General features: G+C 39.9%; 1 protein-coding gene across 3 annotated transcripts in view; it reads left to right on the top strand.

Annotated features, from left to right (window-relative positions):
• Window positions 1-21496, top strand: part of Acvr1c (activin A receptor type 1C) — a 76844-nt gene that overhangs the window by 22049 nt on the left and 33299 nt on the right. For all 3 annotated transcript variants that reach the window (XM_087648204.1, XM_087648212.1, NM_139090.2), the window contains one exon: window positions 9027-9257. In XM_087648204.1, coding sequence (XP_087504330.1) covers window positions 9027-9257 — 231 coding nt within the window. The remainder of the gene's footprint in view (window positions 1-9026; window positions 9258-21496) is intronic.

Here is a 21496-nt window from a genome sequence, read left to right as displayed (position 1 = left end):
TGTAGTCAACAACTTTTCATCAATTAAAGAATACATATGATAAATTTTTACTGCTCTGTAATAGTTTTTTTTTTTAAAGAAATATATACTATTCTCCAAGTCTTGGTAAAGCAAAATAAAGGTATAAGCTGACAAAAAAGGGGAGGGGGGATTTGTACCCTACTTCTGACAGAGCCTTTACTGGGAAATTTTGTAATAGGAAATTGAAATAAATTTAACATTCTAAAGGATAGTTAAGTTTTGGGATTTGAAAATTTCCAAGATAATCCCTTGATCTTGGACTTAGACCATCCATCCTTGCTTCTGAGATGAATGTCCCACCTTGCCTGGTTGGGGACATAACCGAGGGGGACGGTTTTCCAAAGCACATGCGGCTCATACTGCAGTGGTGGGATTCTAAAGTTTCAACCAAGGGAAATCTGGGATATGAGATTTTATTGTTCATGATCTGAGTAGAGGCCACCATGTAAAAAGTGGCCCAGTAACCTGCATATTGCCTTAGCAGCCACTAGGTGGTACCCAGATGCCCCCAAACCATCCCATCTCTAGAGTAAGTCCCCTTGGCTGGGCTCTGAGGTAAGAGACAAAGCAGAGCCTGGAGTTTGCCAGGTGGGGACAAAGAGTTGTTCTGCAGTGCCCTACATGGCCGGGTGACCAGACAGGCAGCCTAGGTCCAGGAGGCTCGGAGCCCTTCTTTGCAGTCCAGGAGAAAGGACTGAACATTCCCTAGGGCCGCCCATGGAGGCTGGTGACTGGGACACCGGAGGTGGCGATGGGGTGGGCGGCAAGCTGGGAGTCTCTTCCAGATGGAGAGTGGGAGTGACAGAAGCCGCTGACAAGGAGGGGGCAGGCGAGACACTCCATGCCAGTCTGGTCTGGTGGGCGAGGGCTGCCGCGGTTTCCCCGGCTGCTGTGTGGTTTTCCTGGCTGTCTGACAATGGCAGAACTGGCTGCAAAGAAGCTTTTCCGGGTCCCAGCCCAATATGCCTTGATTCTCTGTCCCCAGCCCTAGCTGGGTGAAGCAACGGCTCACCTTGGTGTTCCAGCAGCCTGTATTCAAACGTGCTTGTTGTAACACACTAACCCTTGTACCTATTGGGCAAAAAAGTCCTTTAGGGCATGCTGTTAACCTCCCACCTCCCCCACTCTCTTCCTTAACCCAGGGCATGACCTATGGTAAACAATAATTAAAAAAATTTTTTTAACACTTAAAATTAAAAAAAAAAACTCTTAGAATGCGCTAAAGAGAAATGTGTATTAGTAACATGTTCAATACACATCAAAATTCCATATGCAAAAATTTAACTGTCCTTGACTATTAGTAAATTGGAAGAAAATGCTGAATATTTAGAACATATCTAGAGAGAAGATTTGCCAAGGTTTAAGAGAAGGAAGAAATTTCGAGTAAAACATGAATTTACATGTATCTAAGTATGAACTCTATATGGAGAGATTTGGCTAAGTCAATAACAGTAGTCATTTTGGGAATATGAGGATTATGGGTAATTTACTTTCATTTCAATAGCATGCATGTTGCTGGATTTGTTTTTTTGACAAGGAGAGAATCATAAAAGCAAAAAACCAACTGCTCATGATTTTGCTAAGATTCTTGGGCTTCTACTCCCAGCACAGCAAGAGACAACCAACCAAACAAACATTGAAGACAGGGGTTAAGAGAAAGCAGCACCTTCAAGTGGGGAAAGTGATAAGGGTTTCCATTTTTACAAAAGCTCTTACAAGTTAGGGGGAAAAAAAATTCACAAGAGGTGAACGCAATCAACCAAAACCTTACCCAACAGGAAACCAAATAAATATTTGAAAAAACAAAAAAGGCTTAACTCCTTTAGCTGGGAAATGAAGGTTAGTATAAGCTACAACTGTCACATGTCATCTTACTTAGATTTGCAGGGAACCAAACACTGACGCTTGTCCTGTGGTGTTTTCATAAGACACCGATGGAAAACTTAACTGGGACAGTTCTGGAAAGTCCTTTCACAATCGCTATCAAGAATGTTTAGTGTTGTAATTCCAGTTTGGGACTCCTGCTTAGGAAAGGCTCAACGCAGGAGCCTTTATTTGCAAAAACTGAGAACAATCAAAATACCTAAAAATAATAAAATGCTGTCTACTGTACGTGTTTTCCGATGACAGCCCTGTGCATTCCATTAAATGATCATAGCAAAGAAAATGTGTTCATGATGTCATCCGGAAGGAGTGACTGTAATAACTGCACCTAAGTTAATGAACAACTCATGTGTAAGACTGGAAGAAAACAACTATAGGTTGTATGACGTTTAGCTCTGAATGCGTCTGTAGTTTTCAGTTTTCTACAAATTGTAGTCCATCCCACTTCTATGGTCCATCCTACCTCTATGGTCCGTCCCACCTCTATAGTTCAGCCCACCTCTGTAGTCCAGCCCGCCTCTGTAGTCAGTCTACTGTGTAGTCCAGCCCACCTCTGTAGTCTAGCTCACCTCTGTAGGCCAGCCCATCTCTGTAGGCCAGCCCACCTCTGTACTCAGTCTACTGTGCAGGCCAGCCCACCTCTGTAGGCCAGCCCACTTCTATTGCACCTGTATCACACAGCGAGACCCTACTATAGGTGTTGGGAATAGGTTTGGATGGAAATGGAGGTGTCTCTCTCTCTCTGTAACATTTTCATTATACTGGGACAAATACAATAAATGAGCTAATTATGGATTTGTGGAAAGAACCAAGAGAAGCAAGTAACAGATTCTTGATCAGGATGATTCTGGGAGATTTTGCCCAGGTGGAGACATCTGAGCTGAGGCCTGAAGAATTAGGAGAGACGCTTCAGGCAAAGGGAACACAAAGACAAGGGTGGGAGGAGTCGTTTTATGAGTCAGGCAAAGGAGACCAGTGATCTGAACTTAACATTAAAGAGGCGGGAAGAGCTCAGACTCTAGCGTTGTTGACTTACTTTATAATAAACTTGACTGGAGTCTACTGAGCATGGCTCAGAGGGCAGTGCATTTTAGAGGATGGAGGGAGAGTAAGAGCTACCTAAGAGTGTGTCAGAGGAGCGGTGTCTCCTGGTGAGGATGCTCTTGCTTTCTGACAAGATACTCCAGATCGGGTATTTCCTATTACATAAGACCAAAAAATTGAGACTTGGTCAAGAAACTCAGCACGGTCGGTGCCCTTTCTAAGGGGAAAATAATTTAGTTTATTCTGCACTGTGCCCTAAGCAGTCACCACACAGGTGACTATCCTGGCTACCCGGCCTGTTGCCTAACTTTCAATGATCTGAAGGAGTGAGCTGCCACCTGCCCATTTAGCGTTTCTTTTATCTTTTAATTCCTTTATTTTAAGGGATATTTTAATAGAAGCTACACAAAAAGTTTCGTCACAGATCAGCTAACTAGGTGATACCCCCTAATTGTCGATTTCTGCATGGGGCACATTGTAGGATCTATGAGGCTAATACTGTAATCTTTATGGACAAATCCACGGGGAGCAATCTACGCTGATAAGCAAAAAACATGCAAATGGTAACTTCCTGGTTTTCAAATTGCACTATGCTCTCACATCACCATAATTGTCTTTTTCTGTGCTTTGTGACAACTTTGAGGCTCTAAGTAAACAGCACACTTTGGCCTTATTGGCACATTAATTTTTGAAACATTATTTGGAAACATTTTTTCTTTCTGCGTGAAAGAATATGGAGTCCTCAGCTCACAGGGTGTGAAACCCATGAGTTGCCCTTGGTCTTGAGCGCTTGTTCTATGATAATGGGTGTACCATGTGCGATTAATGATTCAGCAAGTGTCTCTGGATATCTAATACCATTCACCTTCAGGTTTTCATCCTTCCCCCTTTATTTCCTTGAAAATTGCAGATAGTAGAAAGACTAATAGCTTCTGATTTCATGTTACTCTTTTACTAGGTAGATGGTCTTTAGCACGGACTAGAGAAGTTTGGATGGAGGTGAACTTTCACACTACCTGAAACATTAGTGGGATTTGAAAGTATCATCCTTGCCTCCTAAGGGTAAACTTACTTTTCCAACTCCAGTGCTCTCTTCCTATCCATCCCAGATAAGAATTGCTAAGGCACCGAGATAATGATGCAAACTCGGAGTAACAGAAACCAGGACAACTGGTGGAGTCTGGGAGAGACTAAGAAACCTGTCTAAAGCCTGGGGCCTGGCAGTTAATCACTTTTTTATTAAATACCGTGTTTCCACTGAGGAACTCCAAATGGTCAGTGTGCTGAGCTCTTTCTGGACTGAGCCTCACGACTAGAAACCAGGCTTCCTGAATGGGCTCCTTCTTAGCAGGTATTGCATTGCTTCTGAACAAGCAAGGCATGGCTTCCTGAGTCAGAGGCATAACCGATGTGCTGCTCAACATTTTCTCAGAGATGGTCCAACAAGTAGAGTTTCTATATGACAAGTCTTCATTAAAAGCCCTTTAGGCCGAAGGGTTGCATTTATGTTGCCCACATTTCTTTAACACTGCTTTCTTTTTTGGTCTTGTTTCTTCCTTACCAATAAGGAAGGCAAAGCCAGATGTGGTTGTATGTGTTAATAGTCCAAACCCTTAGGAGGCTGAGGCAGGAGGATTCCCTGAATCTAGTACCAGCCTGGATGCTGTAGTAACACAGTCTAAAAGGGAGGCAGGAAAGGGCAACAGGGAAAAATCCTTTCAGATTCTCTACTGCCATTTGTCTCTTGTCTTTCCTGGGCACTTCCAGCTCTTTGATGAGCTTGGATTATTATTTTAAGAAGCCTATAAATGATGAACAAATCAAACATTTAGCAGGTCACATCCAAAACACACTCTAAATTTAAAAAAAAATTGGGCTTGATAGCCTGGACAAAGTAAAGCAAGTATCAGGGAACACACACACACACACACACACACACACACACACACACACACACACACCCCACACACACTTTGTAGCCTGATAATTTTCACACTTTGGTCAACAGGGTGTGCTAGTCGTCATGTGTAAGAAGTAGATGAAAATTTACTTTCTGTTTGATTAGGGACGGGCACATCCTTTGGTAGATGTGGGTAACAGATGTCTTCTGGGTAACAGATGTCTTGGCTTTTATAGACTAATTGGCAAAGAGGGAGAAAAAGGGAGATAATTAAAGGGGTGGGAAGAGACACGAGAAAAGTGCAGTCCTCATGTTGGGGAAAGGTCTAATAGACCTCCTTATTACGGATAATTGCCTCTTTCTTCAACAGCATTTGCTGCCTTACACCATATGACTTAAGTACACTGTAAGGGAAAGTCTAAGATAAAGAGCCACAAGGAGGGGCTGCTGTCTGCTAACGACCAGATTTATCCTGCCATGGAATACTCTAGAAGAACGGTCTCAATTAGCATCAGGTTTAAGAAAGCAAAATAGAAAAGCAGAAATGAAACCAATAATGGAAACTTCCATTTTAATTGACAGCTTAGGGTTCTGGGTTGAGGGTGGTTGATGTAAATGGTCTCTAATTATACAAAGGCAGCTACATAGAGGATTGGTGAGAAGTTGGAGAGGAGAGGTAGGATGTGGCATGTATTATGCTTACATGGTAGGCCTTGTTTAGTTTGCTGTATGTTCCCCGTCAGTCCAGTGGTTACCAATTGACCTGGACTAAGCGTGAACATTGAACAGGTATTTGAAGCCATTACCATTTACAATCCTCAACTTGGTCAGCCTTTTCTACTATGCAAGGTTTAAAGTGGGGTGCTGTTTTCTGTGTCTTCTCTAAGTTCTACATTCTATTTTATGACTTTAAGCTGAAAGAAATCTGATAGCTTCTTAAGGAATGAGTGGAAAATGCAGATCATTCCTTAGTAAGAAATACTATATAATATATTTTTATAAAGATTCAGTCCGTGATTTGAAAAGAAATATAGGAGATGTAGTTGGGAGATCCACAGAGGGTTACTTAATGCAGAATTTGGATGAGCAATTTAGAACAAATAATTTAGATATTTGTTCTAGCTGCAAGGTACATGTAATTGATTTTTCTTTGACTACCTGTCCTGCCAGTAAACTGGTAGAAGCTGAAAAAAAAATCTACCTGGTCTTAAATTTCATTGAAATAATACAGATCAAAATTTCAGATAGCAGTAATAATGATTAATTTATTTCTCTTATATTAAATATTTTTTTTAGTGCCTAGAAACTAGTGGGGTGACGAGAATAGTTCTTGCCACCATAGCAACTTTGGTGGGACAGAAACAAGATTGCTTGTGTAGGCTAATGGTTGCTACATTCAGTCAATTACTTGATTTTTTTGTGCCTCATTTCATATCTGTAAAATGCAGATACTGACAACAAAGTTGTCATTGGAATTGTACACCATGATAAATGCACATGAAGTCAGCTTAAATGTTGATGATGTTTTCAGTCAGTGGGTCCCTACATCTCTTAGGTGGTTGCCTTGACTTCCTGGCTTAGCTTCTTCTGGAAACAAAGAAATTTGACACTTTTAAAAGATGTCTTTATATTATTTTATATGTATGACTCTTTTCATCACATGTATGTCTGGGCACCATGTGCATGCCATGCCTAGGAAGGCCAGAAAAGGGCAATGGATGCATTGGAACTGGAGTTACCAATAATTGTGAGCCTCCATTTCGGTGGCAAGAAGTGAATTCAGGTCCTGTGCAAGAGAACTGCTGAGACAGCTCTCTAGCTCAGACAATTTAAGATTCAGATGACCATAGTGACAAAGGGTTTGAGATAGTATGTCAGAGGGCTAGTTTACTGACTTCCAGCCCCTTATTTATGAGGACACAGGCCAGACATAGAGCAGCTAGTAGTTTTCATGCTTTATAATATCAAATTTTCACAAATTGTAAATTTAGAGTCATCACATCTGTCAAGTGTAGATAGTGCATCCTCCACAGGGGATGCCAAGATTTCTGGGCCTAGGACCCTTACTTTGGTTCATTTGCAAAGGACACTGGTGCTTCTCAAAGTCAGCCAGCAAGTAAGGAACAAAGCTAGGAGAGAGACTCCCTTTCTTGTTTGTACACGCTGTGGTAAAATTTTTAAAAAAATGCATTAAAACTTATTAAAAAAATACAGATCAACCTGAGTTGTTTTTCCTTCATTGCAATTTTTGGTTACATTAGCTTTATATTTTATTCCCAGATGCTAAAAACTAGTGGGATCAGAGAAAAACCTTGCAAAGCACGAGGACCCTCAGTCCCACTGGCGGAGCAGAGAGAGACATATTTTTTTTTAATTTTTATTATATATTTCTTTACTTACATTTCTTTATTAGGCCCTTTAAGTGGCTGCTGTATCCTGTTTCATGCAACTACTCCTGCATGGACGATGGAGGTCTGCTGATGGTTCCTGTAAGAAAGCTAGCTTTACTTTCTTGAGTGTTAGGAGAGGCTGTTACTAATGCTTGTGTCATATTTCCTATGTGCCAGAAATGGGTGCAAAGGAGTTATATGATTAATTTACTCTCCATAGCAACAGGATGAGAAAGTATGTTGTCATTGCAGTTAGCACCTTTCAGATGAGACCCAGAGGGACCAAATAAACGTCCAAGATCGCACAGCTTAGACAATGAGGTGTGGAAGACACTTGCCAGGTTGGGAAGTGCTATGATTCCACAATCAGCAACATCTGGGTTAAAGACTGCTCTTCATGTGATTTCTCTTTTATATAAGGAAAGTCATTTTTGAAAGGCTTTTACTATGTGTCCCTCTGGGTTGGAACTTGCAGACATCCAGTGCCTCTGCCTCCTGAGTGCTGAGGTTAAATGTATGCTCTGTCTTCTGTGTTTAGTTTCTTCGGTTGTGAGCCTCAGTCTTTAATGGCTGCACCATCTCTTTAGCATCCTTGACACGTTTCTTAATCACTAGGTTTTATATACCTGGCTCTGTGGAATCTCAGCCAACCGAAAATATCTGATTCTAATACAGCTCATTACTATTGATAAAAACGGTATTTATTCATGATTAGTCATTTATAAATTGAATATTTTATTGGTGTAAAGTTGGGTCTAGCGTTAGTAATTAGAAATTTAAAGACTAATTTTATTAACAGTGTTTGTATGGCACAACTTTGATTAGTAAGATAATTTGGGGGGCAGTTATCATTTAACAAAATATTCATTAAAGTCATGACAGAAATACTCAGAATTGTATTTAGAAATGATTTTTGGAATGAAAATCTGAATAAATTACAACCTCTGAACTCTATGCTGACAACATTTCATATAGAGACAGAAATATCAAACCACTTGAATGTATTATTTGTGAGAGTAAGAGTACGTATGCTAAGAAGAATGCTAAGATGATATGTTAATAAACAGGTTAATTTAACAATGTCAATGTTTGGAATGTTTTGTTGTCAACCTTAGATTAAACTCTATTATCAATGTGTTTCCTTCTGGGGAATAGAGGAACCCATTAAAACATTGTTTGAAGGTTAAAGTCTACATTTAAGCGGCCGTCATTCTAAAATACATTCCTTAGTGGAGGGGGCAGGTAACATGGTCCATCAATGCCTTCAAAGGTGTCTACAACCACCTTGAGGGATAAAGAATAGGAAGATCACCGCTGGTTTTAGACCTATGCATTTCTAGAATTTGTTTGGTGCTCGGTACATTCATTTGAAAGTTTGGAGAAGTGTAAGCGAGCAGGGTGCGCCGGGCTTGTTGGGTTGCGGTTGCCCTCACCTCTTGTCATTGTTCCCGAAGCCGTGCCAGCAAGCTCCCCTTGTTGCTGAGATACTGTCTCCTAGCATTTCTCAGGACCTATCAGTTTGGGAGTAAACCGATGGAGCTCAACAAGGACTTAGAGCACGGACCAGGAAAACAGTAACTATAGGGACAACTGTACACATTATGATAACTACACAAAGGATGATTAATCGAGTAGCCTGCTTCTCGATAAATAGAGAGGGCGTCTTTATCCCACTTAAAACCTTGCCTTCAAATTTTGTTGAGATTGAATTTTTATCCCCGAGCGCCACCAAGTAACTCCATCTGCCATCTTCTGCATTTTGAAGCTTCTTGCCTTCCTCTTTCCAGGACTGAAGTGTGTGTGTCTTTTGTGTGATTCCTCAAACTTTACCTGCCAAACCGAAGGAGCATGCTGGGCCTCTGTCATGCTAACCAACGGGAAAGAACAGGTGATCAAATCGTGCGTGTCCCTCCCGGAACTAAATGCTCAGGTCTTCTGTCACAGTTCCAACAACGTGACCAAGACCGAATGTTGCTTCACAGACTTCTGCAACAACATCACTCTGCACCTTCCCACAGGTAAGAGGGTTGCTTAGCCACACTCTCTCCTAATTATGTTCCATTTCAGTTTTGGACGATGATAGCATGAAAATAAACCTTCTAATGTTTCCTAAGATAAAAACGTGTGTTTCATAGCTCGTCTTAATTTTGGCTGGTGGAATTCTCTAGAGTCTAGCTGAGGTTGTTTTTTTTCTTTTTTTCAATTTTTAAATTGCACATCACTGTCAAAACAGTGACAGCAGGGTCACAATCTTGGAGAAACTTGACCACATGACTTACTGTTTCTTGACATAATCAATGGACCTAAACTAAGATGTAAGTTTCCATAAATTCATTTTATCAAAGAAAGAAAAAGAAAAGGAAAGAAACGAATCTACAGTGATAGGTCATAGGCCTACCCCAGTAGAAGGGAAGGGACCAAGTGAGTGTTTAGAATGACAAAAGGGTCATGGCATTTACATGGTCATACACCTATTAAACTTCATTCCACTGTACTTCTAAAGCGTGAGTGCTTTACACCCATTCAGAGCCTGCCCCACATGTGGCCCATACATATACAGCCACCAAACTAGATAAGATGGATGAAGCAAAGAAGTGCAGGCCGACAGGAACTGGATGTAGATCTCTCCTGAGAGACACACCCAGAATACAGCAAACACAGAGGCGAATGCCAGCAGCAAACCACTGAACTGAGAATAGGTCCCCCGTTGAAGGAATCAGAGAAAGAACTGGAAGAGCTTGAAGGGGCTCGAGACCCCATATGAACAACAATGCCAAGCAACCAGAGCTTCCAGGGACTAAGCCACTACCCAAAGACTATACATGGACTGACCCTGGACTCTAACCTCATAGGTAGCAATGAATAGCCTAGTAAGAGCACCAGTGGAAGGAGAAGCCCTGGGTCCTGCCAAGGCTGGACCTCCAGTGAACTAGACTGTTGGGGGGAGGGCGGTAATGGGGGGAGGATGGGGAGGGGAACACCCATATAGAAGGGGAGGGGGATGTTGGCCTGGAAACCGGGAGAGGGAATAGCAATTGAAATGTAAATAAGAAATACACAAGTTAATAAAGATGGGAAAAAAATTAAAAAAAAATCACCCCTCTCTAACATTGATCTTTAAAAAATTAAAGACTGGTTCCTGACTGAGGGTACTATGGACGGAGTACCTTCTACCCAGCCAAGACCCTTTGATTACTCATGTGCACAGCAGCATCTTGTCCTGGAAGGGATGTTGTTAGTGACTTGTCCTGTACTGATGCTAGCTGACCGACCAGGGCCTTAGAAAAGGCCACTGCTATAACTGGTGGCCTTCCCTCTTTAGCCCCACACCTTTTGGATCTTGTCCCTGATAAGACCATCAGTAAATACAAAGTCTTACTTTAGGATGCCTCTGGGTCTTAGGTAAACTAGGGAAGGACATGTCATGGCAAGTCGGATCATCACCAAGTCCAGGAAAGATATATACAGAAAACAGGGAGGAAGTCCTATCTAATCCCACATTACGGGCTTTAGCGCATGACATGGGCCAACTGTAACTTGCCGGGTTGAACCATGTGAAGTTATACTTGAAATGGCATTTCCTGAAGCATGAAATAGGTATCACAGTAGTACTTTTGAGAGTTTTTAGGTGACTATTAACATGGTGGTAAACATGATATTGAACTTCATCTGTGCACTTACAGGTCTGCACTGAAAAGTCACAACGAACTCGGTTAGTGTGTACAACTCATTCATGTTGATCAAAAATTCTAAACACTTAAAAAGGGAATTGTATTAAATAATATTGAATTATATACTTGGTTTTTCTATTTCTTTTAGTTTTTTTTTTTTTTAATCAAAATGTCTTGTTTGTCTGTGTGTCTTTCAAGACAAGGCTTCTCTGTGTAACCCTGGCAGTCCTGGAGCTCAGACCTTTGCCTCCTTCTGCCTCGTAGGTGTTGGGACTAAAGGCATGTATTGCTACTTCCTGCACCATTTTGGTTTTCACACTTAGCATTATGTTCCGTTTCAATTCATGGAAAATGACACAGCACCGAATGGTGAGGGAAAGGTATAATTTCTTTTTCTATGTGGGTAAAAAGTTGTTTCAACACCCAGCGCAAGTTGTTAAAAGCTCTGGCCTTTGGGTTGGAGAGCTGGCTCGTGGGTTAAGAGCACTGGTGTTCTTCCTGAAGACCCTCCTTTGGTCCCTAGCATCTACATAGCCACCTATACCCCTCTGAAACTCCAGTTTAAAGGGATCCTCTCCCGTTGCTGGCTTCTGTGAGCATTGGATATACTTAGTACACACATGGCAGCAAACATCTCCACACATAAAATAAAATCAAATAATGTTTTAAAATAAAAAACTCTAGCCTTTTTGTATAGAGTTATTTTGATTCTTGAGTTGAAAATAAGGTAGATAGATATGTATATATATTTAGGTCATTTTTTGGCACATTTGTGGATGCTTTTGTGTTACCTAATTGTTGTGTAGCGTAGGTTACTACTGAACTGTCTTGATTATTACAGGTTTTTAAATAAATATTGAAATTAGGATGTAGACTCTTCTAACTTTTTTTTTAAAAAACCGACTTGAGTATTATAATTTTCATTTTCATTTAGTCGGTTTGATTATTTCTACATACCGCATGCTGAGATTTTGATGAATCGGGTTGAATGTATAGAATAATGTGGAGAAAATAGTCATGTTAACAATATTGATCTTCTCCAGTTCCTCTTAGTCATGCTTCACAGTTGTCAGGGAATACATTTTAGCAATATTTAATCAGTTTTACTAAACCCTTTAATGTGATTGTGAATGTCATTTAAAAAATATTCCATTCTCATATAATATATTCCCAGCACAGCTTTCTCGTTCTCCATTCCTCCCAGTACCCCCATTATCTTTTTCTACAAATCTATTCCCCCACTCCTGCCTGCCCCCACAAAAGAGCAAGTTTCCCAGGGGGCATCATTGGAACTGGGTACAAGATGTTACAATAAGAGCAGGCGCACATACTCACATCGAGGCTGGGCAAGCAATCCAGAAGCTGGAAAAGGATCCCAAGAGCAGGCAAAAGAGTCACAGATACCCCCAGTCCCACTGTCAGGAGTCCCCCTAAAACCCAAGCCAACAACCATAACATACACTCAGAGGACCTAGCACAAACCCATGCAAGCTCTGTGTCAGCAGCTTCAGGCTCTGTGAGCCTCTATGTGCCCTGCTCAGTTGATTCCAAGGACTGGGGCTATGATCTCCCCATGACCTTAACCCCTCCTACTCCTGCAGTTCTTCCTCATTTTAAGGAGGGTTCTCAGAGCTCCAAGGGTAGGGACTCGATGGACTCTCTCCTGCTTAGTGTTTGCCCGTGGGCATCTGCATTACTCCTAACAGCTGTTCTAGGCGTCCTCTCTGATGACTGAATTATGTATGAATCTATGACATCAGGACATTGGAATAATTTCATTGATTTTTTTTTAATGCCAGTCATGTTTGGTTCTATTCTAGGTCTCTGGGCTATCCTGCCTTCAGTTCCTGATCACCGAGGCAGTGTAGGACATGGGCTCTTAGGGGTGGGGCCTCAAATAACACTAGTTGTTGGTTGGCATGAATGGCATTTTAATATCTCAGTTTGTAAATGTTAATTCCTACTATGTGAACACGTTCATTTTAATTGATCTTGCATCAATAGTGGAAGATCATATATTTGTTCTGATGGTCTATAGTGATTTTAAAACTTGACATTCTGACCTATGTTCATTTAGTTTTTCTTTCTTGTGGTTTTACACACCTGGGAACCTCTGATGCTTTGGTTAATGGTCTTGCTGTCTCCACGGGAAGTACTTTGCCTGATCTTGCTTTTTACTTTGTTTATATATTTATTTATGGTTTTATTCTGAGACAGAACTTGTTTGGTACTCACTATGTACCTCAAGCTGCTCTCAAATTCACAGCTCTCTTTGTGTCTCCAGATTCCTAAATGCTGAGATTTACAGAATTGGGACCACCATCTGGGATAGTCTTTTAACCGTCCATTATTACACTAACATTATTAATTGAAGGATTTCTCTTATTTTTCATTTAGGTGAAACTTTTTTTTTAAATCTTAAATGTATACTCATTTTCATCTGAACATTTCCATGACTTTATTAGGATTACTCCATGACAATGGGTTTCAGCAGTTGAGATCCAAACATTATCCATAGAAGAGGAAATATGAGTTTTTGTAGACATTAACTACTATGTCTACAAGAAATGTTGTGTACGTCATTGAATTCAAACCCCTTCATTGAAACTAAGAATTGATATCATTTAGTGGCACTCTATACGGTAAATGGGGATTAAATTGAATAGGCCTACTTGTAGGCCATGTCTCTTTGTAGGGCGTTGCTCTGGCTGAGGCAGTGGTAAAGGGATAGGGGAGAGACTAGAGTGATTATTAGCTATGTGCAGACCAGTAACGATATGGAGAAAGGCTGAAAATGTAAGCTAAACAGACCCACGGACCGTGCCAACCATCACACCATTTTCATGTTATCAGAGAGTGTGGTCGGTGATCCCGGTCTGCCCATTACGGAGATGACCATTTCAAATGCGATCATGTACATATTGAAATACAAACACACACTCTGTAAAGCAGAGCGAAATCTCTTCAGTGCTGGACATTGAGCTTCCTGTCCATGGCTAACACTAAAAAGAGGTAGGAGTTGACCAGGAGCTGTTGTGTAGATGTGGAACCTCCCTTTAGGATTGTGAAATGATCCTTGTCCCTATGCTCCCTACCTTTCATCCACCATCCTACAGACCATGGTGAATGTGTGATTCAATGCAGAACCAAGTCTCTGTTAGCTTCAGGTGCTTAGATCTTGTTTGCAGCAGCTGACCTCTTGGTTTCTTTCTTTGTGACAGAATTTCTATGTTGAATAAAGCTTGTGCCTCCTCTACCCCATTTGCTCATTGCTATGGTCCTAGTAATGCACAGCTGGAAACTGCTGGCTGGGCTTTCTTCCTTCTTCAAAATGCTTTTAAATGTTTGATGCTAATTCCTAACAGCTTAAAGGCTTTCATGTGGGCTTCTATTGTGACACAGAAAGACACTCATTTTGTATAATTTGTTTCACCTCACATGGACATAGAACAAGAATTTTACAAAACAAATCTTTAAAATGTATAAGGTACTTCAATCGTTGTTATTTCCTTAAAAAAGGTGCTGGTTGAATCCCACTGATAGGCTTTTTCAGAGCTTAAGAAACACCACTTTAAGTGGCATTTAAAGGGTAGAATTTGTAAATGGAGCAAGGGCGTTTATTATTTTAATTCACTAGTATAAAAAAAACTATTCAAAACGTTAGTTACTATTTTAATTTCACACATTTTTTCTTTTAAATGGCCTAAAATTGATTAGATTTAAGACAAATTAATTCACATCACTGAGACTGAAATTTAATTTAGATCATATTTAAATTGAATCATTTGCTTTTAAAACGTACCTTCTGGTGTAATTTTACACATGAGTATAATTTTCAGGAGTTAGTTTTAGTTGATAGAAGTAAGCCTATATTTTGGTAGAAATATAGTACTAGAAAAGTTTCTCTCTTCCTTAAAGTTTATTAAAATGGTAATTGTTGAGATGTTGCTGAAGAGGTAAATAATTTTCCAAGTTCAATATGAACACAAATATAAGTGTCTTTTTTCTTTTTTCAAATTTGGAAAGCAACCGTCATTTCAAAGCTAACCTTGGGCTTGGGGATTTAGCTCAGTGGTAGAGCGCTTGCCTAGCAAGCACAAGGCCCTGGGTTTGGTCCTCAGCTCTGAAAAAAAAAAAAAAAAGGACAAAATAACAAAAGCTAACCTTTTATTTGACTGGTACTTAAATTCACACCTTTACAAACAACAAACATGTCAGGCCCACAAAACAAATGTGGTATCATATATTTAACATTTTAATATAGATTGTGCAAATAAGTTAAACAAGAGAAACTCATGTTTTCTAGAGCTTTCCCTGTCTAGTCTCTTTTTCATGTTTATTCTTAGAGCAGAAGGAGAAAACTGCCTCCTCCTGGGGGGGGGTTCCCCTTTTGACCCTGTGCCCTTTGGCCTAGTCCTCCCTTCAGCCATGACATTTACAGGTTGTTCATCCTCAGTGCCTCTGAAATAAGGAGGGAGGATATTTTGGTTATCATATTTTATTTTCAGAAGGAAAGGAAGTAATCATAGCCCTTCAAGAATATTTTTGTTTCAAAAGGAATATATTGATTTGCATATGTTAGTAGGCACTGAGGGGAAACATCTGCGTAGAACAAATAAAAAATATGGAACAATTTTCCACATCTAGTGTATATTTGTCCCAACAGTGACGTCTGTGAGTTCTATGGTCTATTCCCCTCAGTTTTTTTTTTCCACATTCCTTTAGGAATGTTACCACAAAAGTACAGCTATCACCTGAGAGGGCATCACTGAGCCTTTGATTGACGAGGAATGCTACCTAAAGTTTCTTATCGGTTTATCGGGATGTTCAGTTCAGCTTTATCTGCTAGTTCCCTCATGTTAGGTCTGCCACAGAGGTGAGCAAAGTCTGGTTCTAAAGATAGTACAAAGTAAATTGGCTTTAGACTCTGGACCTGTGACATTCCAAGCTTCTGTGAGTCAGTGATATTCTAACCAGTCAATCAGCCTGTGAAGACTCAGCTCCTTGCTAGGAATTCTTCTCCACGCTTAGTTGGTATAAACTGGACTTTATAAACCCCTCCCTCCTTCTATCTCTTCCCCTAATCTTTGACATTTAACCATTTCAAAGTCTACAGCTTCTGTGGGCTGAATTCTGCTGTTTTAGGTTCTGCTGACTCAGGCTTCCTGGCTTAATTCCTGGTTTGTGATCTTTGAATGTGCATTTGTATTGGGATCCTTATCTAGAAAAATGGTAGAAACCTAGCTGAAATTTATTTCTTCAGAAAAGACTGAGATTAATTTTTGTCAGGTGTCGCTGGGTGTGGTCCATCCAAATCCATTCCATATTTTAATGAACTATTTTGGGTAAATTCAGAGGATGAGTTAGTTCTAAGCCTGCTTTTCCTTCCTTCCCTCCCCTTCTCTTTTGCCTTCCCTTCTTCCTCTCCTTCCTCTTCCCTTCCCCATTCTTTCCCTCCCCTTTCCACAGTTCCTTCTTTCCCCTTTCCCTGTCCATTCCTTTTCTTTCTCTTCTACTGCAAGCAATGGTTGAAATAGAAGACTATATACTCTGTCTCCCTCTGTTGAATATTTTTATTTGCTTTGTTTTCAAGTTGGTGCCATGTGTAATTGCTTGTTTCACCTAGTCATCTCTGGCTTGACTTTTCATTGCTTCAGGGCCATCTTTTATCTCCTGTCTTTGTACACTAAGACTTGGCCACCATGTCCAGGCAAACAGTTCTAGGGTACACTGGAAGTATTCAAGCATGGTCTGGATTTTTTACTGTAATTTTGGCTGCTGAGTAATTCATCCCTGCGCCCCCAACCCCAGACATGAAACAGAAGAAAATTGTTTCTATTTTATTTAGCATTTCAATGTATACTATACCAGGAAGGGTGCCTGTGGCCATCCAAAGTGGAACTTGGTAAAAATGGAAACTCTAGAATGGCTTATTTTTAAAAGGATACTGGCATAAATATCTATCCATCTGGAAGAAAACAGGGTTGTATCAAGTGTCATATCATATACAAAAATAAATTACAGCTTGATTAAATATCTAATTGTGACATATAGAACAATTTAAATGTCAGAGGCAAATTTAGAAGAAAAGAGTGTATGACTTTATAGTATGGAAACTGGTCCTAAATAAGACAGGAAACTTAGATCTATAAAAGGAGAAGACAAATATAATTGAGTACATGAAAACTAAAATAAAATGAATGAGAAAAGAACATAAATAAAACTAAACGATAAATTAAATATTGAGTAGAACTATTTGTAGCATATATGCCTGAGAAAAAGTGACATAGACATATGTAGAAGACACTGTGTGTGTGTGTGTGTGTGTGTGCGCGCGCGCGCGCGCGCACGTGCATGTATGCTCATGTGAGTGACTAGAGGAAGGGAGAAAGAGAGAGGGATTCTAAATGAAAAACCAAGGAAAGAGCAGGGGATTCAACTAGAAATTTTACAGGCCAAGAAATTCCAAAACAATCAAGTACTGAAATGGCATTCAACCTTACTAATAGCAAAAAGGATGCACATTAAATATCACCATAGACAATTTTCTACCTATCAGACTAGTCAGGGTGTTTTCAATGTACAGTCATCAGAAAGTTAGATAATAATATCTGAAGTGATTAAAAAGAGGTACATTGACAATGATAATAATAAATTGGGATGTAATAGAGTCTTTGGTTTCTTAAGAAAAGGAACTGAGGGATGTCACTGCTCTGGGAGCAGTTGACCAGTGAGGACATTCTTACTAAACTTTCTGATCTTTCCGCAATTTTCTGACTCACGTGGGCCTCCCATTGTTAATGAAGCAAATGTAATTGTTATTAGGGTGTTCAAGTTTCAAGAGTGATAAATGTCAAGAAGAATAGTTTGCCAAATTAGGCAATCTAATAGATGGCTCACTTTATGCAAATGAAATGTAAAGTTTCTTTCTTTGATGTAAGTTTAAACCAACCAGAGAATCTCTTCCTACCCTATGCCTTTAGTTTAGTTCCACACGGAGCAGAAAACAGAAACATTAACATTCCTGACAGAGTGTGAGCAGGGCCTAGTTATCTTGCAGACTTCAAGAACTTGTTAGTATGCTGGAGCGATACAGGACCCTCCAGGTAAAAAAAAAAAAAAAACAACTTTCTTTTGTTTCAGAAAACTTCAACCATGCCAACTGCCTCCTGATAGGGAGTGTACATGTTCTCAGGATGAAGGCACTTCAACATCCGTCTTGCAGGAGACAGAGAAGCACACAATTAGTACACAGCACAGAATAACCAATACAGGGGATGAACCAAGGTCTGGAGAGATGGCTCAGCAATTGAGAGATGCTCTGTTCTTGCAGGGAACTGGGGTTCAGTTCTTAGCATCATTGTGGTGTCTCATAACCAGTTCTGTGTGATCCTATTCCCTCTTCTGGCCCTCAGGGTACCAGGTATGCAGGTGCACAATATGTACTTGCAAGCAAGTACTCATATACATTAAAAATGGAATAAATCTCAAAAGCATAGGAACCAGTATAGAAGAACACGTGTCTAGGGAATTAGCAGGATGATCATAGACTCTGTGCTCTCCTTAGTTTAAGGGAACAAAAGGAAAATTTGAAAATATGTATACAGAGTGAAAAACCATAAAATAGCAATCTAGTAGATGTCAACAATAACAGAAGAAAACATTAATAAAAATATGCAACAATTGAAATTAAAAACTGAAGAAATAGGCTTAACCACTGAAAAGATAAGACATCTAAGATTTGGGCCAAACGAAATTTGTTTTCTGTGTACTGTGCAGACAATAAATGATGGAAAAGGTGAAGAGAGGTGATAAAGTGACAGAAATACAAGTATGGAAACAGTTAGCATGAGGTAGGTCTTATGTCATGGTACGAAAGAACAGAGAGAAAACCAAACCATACCAAACCAAACGAAACCAAACCACACCAAGCCAAACCAAACCTCCTGGGGAAAAATAGCTGTCGACATGGCTCATAAATTAAAACTGATGAAGGACACGAGCCCATAGATCTCAGGAAAAAAGTATCACCAGGACAAGTGAGAAGAGAGCCCGGACATATCGTATAACTGTTGGATACCAACACAAAGGGAAAGCCTTCAATTTGTCAGAGGAAGAGAAGTTAACCAAACTCAGAAGAGATATAGTGAAGATTCACGTTGTCCTTTCAACAGTGAGGAACAAAGTGGTAAACTTGTTTATAGAGACATTAAAGTTATTCTCATAGAAAAGATATAACACATTACATTACACAAAGGGGATGCTTTACTTCTGCTAAGTAAATTAGCAAATTGAGTAGACAGAATAAACGTTAATGCAGAAGAGATGCTAGAGTTTAAAAATGGTCTGGTCAACCCTGTAGCTCTGTGAGCTTGCACTTCACACACACACACACACACACACACACACACACACACACACACACACCCCACACACAGACACAAAGAAAAAAATCAAATTGTGCACAATTGAGACTATAATCTCTCTTTCTTGTATGTGTAAGTGCATTACCACGCATAAGGATATATAAGACATGTCTACAATCTCAGAGGGAAATTTTAACTAATAAACCACAATATAATCATTAGATTACTATTACTTTACTTAATGATTAATTAATATTAATTAATAGGCCCTGGCAACAGGCAGATAATTGTCTATAAAATTATAGGTTACCAGTGAGCATAATCCTGTGTCATTAAAGAATTTGAGTCAGTGATTTAAAAACACTCCTTTAGAGAAAGTATCAGTGCCTGAAAGGATACACCAGAAAACCATGCCAAGCTTCCAAGGACAGGTGGTTCTGACTTAGACTCTTCAAAGAACAGACAGAGGAAATAAACCATAACTCAATTTTATGCTTATTTCAAGAGTCTACTCTGGAAGGTGATAGTATTGGGATGCAGGGCCTATGAGGAAGTAATCGGGTCAGGAGGGTGGAGTCTTCAGGAGTGGGATCAATGTCTTTATAAAGGTAGATTTACCTTGGCTTAAGGTAGCTCCTTTGGAACACATGAAACATTGGAAAACAGATGAAGGCGCCACACGAGCCAGGACACAGGTTTCAGCAAACACAAGATCTGATGGCAATCTGACTTTGGATTTCCTGGCCTCCAGAACTAGCTATGAGACATAATTTATTCTGTTTATAAGCCACGCATAATTCCGGAAATCAACAGGTTTGTATAATATACTTCTTATTTTAGTAAATTGAATTGTTCATGTTAGTACAATTTTATATATCTTACTTTTCCCCTTAATATCTGTTCAAATCTTTTCTTTTTTGGGGGGGGGGTTCTTTTTTTTTCGGAGCTGGGGACCGAACCCAGGGCCTTGCGCTTCCTAGGCAAGCGCTCTGCCACTGAGCCAAATCCCCAACCCCTCAAATCTTTTCTTATGTGAACAAACATACTTTCTTTTGTAGCTAGCCTGCATTTCTGTTTCTAACAGAGATGTTTTTTGGTGACTCCCGGTAATGATCTTGAGAACACTTAGAGAAATAGTTATGCTATCAAGGAATATCCAGGGGTTGGGGATTTAGCTCAGTGGTAGAGCGCTTGCCTAGCAAGCACAAGGCCTGGGTTCGGTCCCCTGCTCCGAAAAAAAGAAAAAAAAAAAAGAAAAAAAAAAAGGAATATCCAAAGCACTGTACGATTCATGAAAATTCATGTAGCACAAAGTGAGGATGCTTGGGCTACAGGATCAGTAATTTATAGGGTTAATCGTGAGAGGAATTGCTATTTGGTGCATGCTTACAGTAATTACAGCTCTTCATATGGAAATAGACTATTCACCAACAACCTTCAAGCTACACAATCTTTGTTTCTATTCTGCTACCAAAATACAGCGCAGGATAAGGGCAATGGAACCGTAATGTCTCAGTTTTCCCTTCTACATTACAACATACTACTTTAAAATAACTACCTCACTTTTCGCCAATTTAAATAGTCGTTTTAAATTTAAAAACTAGCTACAACATTAAAAGGTGTGTACTTTGCTAACTTTGACCAGTGCTATTTCCTGTTCTGTTCTTAATTGTGTAAAAAAAAAAAAAAACAACGTTTATTTATTATATTAGTTGTGTGAGGTGTGTGACACCCACTCATAGGGGACATATCTAAATGAGACTCTCAGTGAAATGAAAGCTTTCATCTGAAGAAAGAGAAACTGCCCGGAGGAACAAGGTTATTAAATATCGATAATTTGAAAATATACTATGATTTGTGAGAAAATGAAGACGTCACTAGAAAATGTATTACATCCGTCATTGTTTGACTTTGGCTTTCTGTTTGGGACACAAATCCATTGCTATAATCAGAATGAGGTAATATGTGCATGAAAAAAAGGCTCCTGGCCCCTCGTGGGATTGCTCCTCCCTCTCAGGAGCAAATCCCTTCACAGCTTTTATGAAGGGCGAGGTGCACACCTGACAGCTGTGCCAGACAGGATTCCCCCACCTCACCCTAGAAAGTGAAAGGTGCTATTTCTAATTTCTTTCTAAGTTCAATTAACTCTTAACATTCCAAGAAATCAAACTTGTGTTTTGAAAATTGAACAGAAGAAACATTTCTAGCTTCCAGAAACAA

This window comes from Rattus norvegicus, chromosome 3, assembly GCF_021556685.1.
Source record: "Rattus norvegicus strain SHRSP/BbbUtx chromosome 3, alternate assembly SHRSP_T2T, whole genome shotgun sequence".
Taxonomy (NCBI): Eukaryota; Metazoa; Chordata; class Mammalia; order Rodentia; family Muridae; genus Rattus; species Rattus norvegicus.
This window is presented reverse-complemented; position numbering and strand designations above follow the sequence as displayed.